General features: G+C 37.5%; 1 protein-coding gene across 1 annotated transcript in view; it reads right to left on the reverse strand.

Annotated features, from left to right (window-relative positions):
• Positions 1 to 248: 248 nt before the first annotated feature.
• The window catches only part of os9 (OS9 endoplasmic reticulum lectin), a 17,227-nt gene continuing 12,632 nt past the window's right edge, over positions 249 to 4,843 (reverse strand). Inside the window, exons 12-15 of the mRNA XM_039796377.1 lie at positions 4,458 to 4,659; positions 3,897 to 4,064; positions 3,263 to 3,372; positions 249 to 1,905 (exon numbers count right to left, since the gene is read on the reverse strand). Of these exons, the coding sequence (XP_039652311.1) occupies positions 1,768 to 1,905; positions 3,263 to 3,372; positions 3,897 to 4,064; positions 4,458 to 4,659 (618 nt within the window). The 3' untranslated portion in view covers positions 249 to 1,767. The remainder of the gene's footprint in view (positions 1,906 to 3,262; positions 3,373 to 3,896; positions 4,065 to 4,457; positions 4,660 to 4,843) is intronic.

The following is a 4,843-nucleotide window of genomic DNA, read 5'->3' on the forward strand; positions in this document are numbered from 1 at the left end:
TAAAGAATATAATGGTCGGGAGTCAGAACACATTTTTGAGGTGAACCAGTGGATGAGTAAAGTACCAATAGCATTTGTTTATCTAAACTTGCAGAAGCATATGACAGACACACAATGACTGTAGCGCTTAAATTAATTCGTGCAAATTAAATGAAGGACTTGATGCAGAAGGGCATTCAGTGTGTTCATCTAATTCAATACAAATAAATGTTAGTACATTTTAAAAAGAAAAACATGGCTAGATGTTATCCAGGGGACTTGTATGGTATTTTTTTTTATTGCAAAAGAACTTTATTTACAAGGCAGCACAGATGGACTTTAGTCAGACTATGAAACCAATATGGTGTTCTTAATGCAGTAATATAGCCCCATTCAAGAATACAGTAATAAACAGTCTTTTCCCAAGATCAGATAAAAGCATTAAGGCTGCATAACAAGAAAGAGCAATCGAAATTATTTGGAAGACAAATCCATTAAAGTCAATAACCACATCAACACACACCCTGACGCTTTTGTCTAGTTACTCTTATCTGATCTTGAGCATCTAGACACTATCTTATTTATGAAGACATGCCTCAATCGTGTGTCTGAAAAAGTTTGTATACAACTTATTTCCACAGTGAAATTAAGTTTCATATACAAGATTGCACAGTCACACATCTGAATACATTTACTCAGGTAACTGAAGTCCCACTTAATTTGTGCCAATATACAACAAATCCAAAATATACTCACGCAATAATCATGTACATGTGTTCCAAGTAGTCACAATTACTCATAAATTATACAAACCAGCCCTTAAGTACACCTCTGTAGGATCCTTAGAAAAGTTCACTGAATCGAATATTGTGTTCTTTGTTTTCCTTTACTGAATGAAGGTAAATTAAATTCTTGTCAGAAATTAAAGTACACACTTAAAAGATGTATCTTCCTGCACTCTGTTTAGGGTTTTTCTTTTAAATCCCTTTACCAGCACATGACAACCAAAAAGAAACACACATTTTTGTGAATTTTCTGTTTTAAATTCTGAGTTTACAAAACCTTTTACTAAAGATATAAAGTGTCACAGCATGTGAACAAACACTTCTGCAATCTACAGTTGTTTAATCTAATCACCAAATGCAGCAACAGAAAGTGTCAAAGACAAGTGGGAACTGAAATTTGAACCTGTAGGAAGTTTTCTTTTATTTCTTCAAATCCATACACAATCCCACTGTTCAGTAAACATTAAATTGAACAACCTGTGCAAACACTCCTCCGGTTTGTTGAGGCATGCACAATTCACTTAAAGGTACTTTAAGTGACTTGTGTATAGCATATAAGACATATAAGACAAATGTAATAATTCAACTGTGGCCACAGTGTGCTGCTGACAACTTCAGAACTAGATGCAAATATTCAGTAAAATTCACTGACATATTTATGAAGAAAAAAAAAAAAAAAAAAAAAGGTACATCACCATCTATCAAAACTGGATCCCATCAAAAGGGACAATGCATAACTTCCTTCAACTGCACAAGTACAGCTGAGACGTTGCGGTTTCATCGTGCAACATATAACTGGTGCCTAGTACAGACACATAGACACACGGACACGTTTTCTGCATGTGCAAACAGATGAGTTGACATTATCTGCCAGGTTTAATAGCAGTAATTGAAACACTGGGGCTCTATTTCAAATTTGCGGCTGCACTTCAGAGTCCCCCTCCCTGCTGGTTTTCACAGGAGTTCACCGTTACAAAAGGTGCACTGAATGTACTGAATGAGCTCATATGTCCACGTCATCTGAGTCAGAGGCGCTGGATGACTGCGACTCCTCCTGAGACTCTCCCCACACAAACCTATAGTTGTTCTCCAAGTCCTGCTGCCTCTTTTGCTCTTTGTAAACCTCTTCTGTGCCTCCAGTCTATAAGATAGGGGGAAAGGGATGTGTTTAAAAGCAACCACAACCTTTCTAATCAAATGTTTACTTAACTTGCGGACAATAAAAAAATAAAAAAAAGTACATGTCGCAGTCCTCATGCTGATATGCTGAATGTCAATGACAAAACACACGCAGGCTGTAATCTAGTTAATGTTTTCTAGACAGTGTGGCATAGGTCGACAGGAAAAAAATAGAAGTGTACTTGTGGGTGGTAAGTTGGTTTCAGTGAGGTGGGAATGCCACTCAGATCCAGTTCATGACACCCAAAACAATAATCACACTAATTGAAAAGGCTTCATGTAAAAATAGCACCTCTGCAGGATCATGTTTTAGCTCCTAAAAAGTGTATTCATTTTTTTATGTTAGAGGAGGGTGTTTAGGCAAGGAGGCTCAACTTAGCAATAAAATGCTACACAAAACCATGTGGGACTCTCCCAGGAAACCTTAAACCCATTGGTCATTACTTTCCCCCCATATTTCAGACTAGTTTTCTTAAGCACAGCAGTTGTTTTTCATGAATTGTTTTTGATATGAGGCTAGCTCAGTGTCAAAAAAAGACTTTTCATGCAATGTGCAATCTAATATGAAGCAACTTTTTCTAGTTTATGAAAACAACCCCTTTTTTTATGGAACAAATTATAAATGTTAAAATACTTTCTGTATTGGAATATTATATTTTTTGTACACTTTAAAAGTCATTTGTGTTTGACAACCTAGAATTTACCAGAAACCATACAATTTCCCACTTACAGCAATAGTTTGACATTTTGGGAAATAGAATTAAATGCGTTTCCCAAAATATACAGTATTTCTCCTTAATTAGATGAGGGGATCGTTAACACACTCTTATTTGTTGTTAAATATGAAGCTACAGCCAGCAGCCAAGCTAACCGGCTGCAGCTTCATATTTAACAGGCAGACATGAGAGTAGTGTCAAAATTCTCATGTAACAGTCTGCCAGAGAGCAAATAAAATGTCAATAGTGTAAAGTGGTCAAGACTGTACATACATTTAGTTATTTTGTTAAACATTTGAAAACTAAATATTCAAGTAAATAATAAGTTTACAAAATGTCGTAATTTGTGCTTACAAACAACTCAACTGACAATTTAAATCTGTCAATATACCATGGTGTTTCATGACTATAGTCTAGTGATTTGACATCTAGTCAAGTGGTAGTTTTGCTGAACTTGTTATGCAGGTAGACAAACATACAAAAACAACAGCTGTCTCTGTACAATCTCACACATCTGCTGGCAAACACAGTATAACAGAATAACTCACACCCATAGGGATCCAAATGAACCCAATAAAAAGTTACAATCACTTCTTAAATTACCAGGAGATTTATGAGGAGCTCCCTGAAGGACTTTGTATCTTCTTCAGTCAGCCACTGATCACCTGCCTCCTCTGCATTTTTTCGCGTCAAGATCTTGACCTCAATTTTACCTGTAAAAGAAAAACATGGGAAAAGGCAGGCTTTGCCAGTTAAACACAGATTTAAGTCAATTCAGATGTATTTAAACAACAAATAATCATAATGAAGAATGGTAGAAACACAACTGTGGATGAAAAACAAAAAGACACACATGGCACACCTTTGATTTCCCTTTGCCTTTAAAATAAGCTTCAGCTACCTGCTGTCAGATATATTTTGCTACTATGATCTTTCATTTTGCAATTTTGTTTTTAAAAATAAATAAAAAAAACTAATTTAATGGGTCCAGATTTACTAGATTTATTTGGTGAAAGCATACGTGTTTAATTGCTGGCAGCATGAAAAATTAAGGACACCCTTCGTACTATTAGCATGACGTTGATGAAGTGTCTTTTGAACAGCTAAACCATGGAAAAACCTAAATCGGACAGTTTTATGCTTTTTGACACAGATGAGAGGAGAACTACTATATGCTCAAGATAACAGATGGAATATAGAAAAGGCCGGGAGTGTTTCGGGCACTCCCCCCTCATACCTTCCGCCTTCAGTCCTGCTTTCTCTAGCTGTTCTTTAACCACGTCCTTTATGTGCTGCCACTGGGGGTCTCCTTCGCCCATCTCCTGAACTTTGACCTCCCCATCAGGGCTGCCGCCCGTCTTATACTTAGTAATTTTGATCTTAACATGGTCGTCAGTCGCTTGGTCTGGGGTGACGAGACAAAAGAGGGACAAACAACACAGTTCACCTCAAAAACCCATCAGCAGGGCCACAGGATGCAGGAGGTGAGAGCCAAGAATGTGTACTTCAAAGTCTTTTAAGCATTACATTTCTGCGTTGTCATTAGATTTATAAAACTGATTAATTTCAATTTGGATTTGATTACTGAAAATCACCCACAGATACATCAATGGCAGCAGAGGAAAGACCACTAACTAACCAAAATAATTGAAAATATCAATCTGATAACACAACTAACTCCAAGTCTATTCTGGGATGAAAGAGGTCATGACAAACTATTGCACATATGAATGAATGAAATATGAGGATGATGGAGGGAGACACAGAGTGTACAGACATGAGCAGGCTGCCTGGTTACCTGGCTGCTTAGGAGCCAGGCTGGGGCTCCCCCTGGTGGGGTCATTGGCTCTTTGAACTCCTGCTGTTTGCTGCTCTGGGTCCTGGACGTCTTTCTCCTCCAAATGATCAAGGAGTTTGTCCAGCGTAGTCCCCAGTGTCTGTGTTGCTTGAGTGCGATCAAACTCCCCTTTCAGACCTTCTGTCTCTAATTCCTGCTGGGCCTACAACACAAGAGAGAAGCCAATCACACACCAACAGCATTGTTAGATTATTTCATTGTGTCAGAACTGCCTCATACCTTTTTAATAATACAGTATCTCACATAAGTGAGTACACCCCTCACATTTTAGTAAATATTTCATTATATCTTTTAATGGGACAACACTGAAGAAATGAAACTTTGCT

Source organism: Perca fluviatilis, chromosome 4, assembly GCF_010015445.1.
Source record: "Perca fluviatilis chromosome 4, GENO_Pfluv_1.0, whole genome shotgun sequence".
Taxonomy (NCBI): Eukaryota; Metazoa; Chordata; class Actinopteri; order Perciformes; family Percidae; genus Perca; species Perca fluviatilis.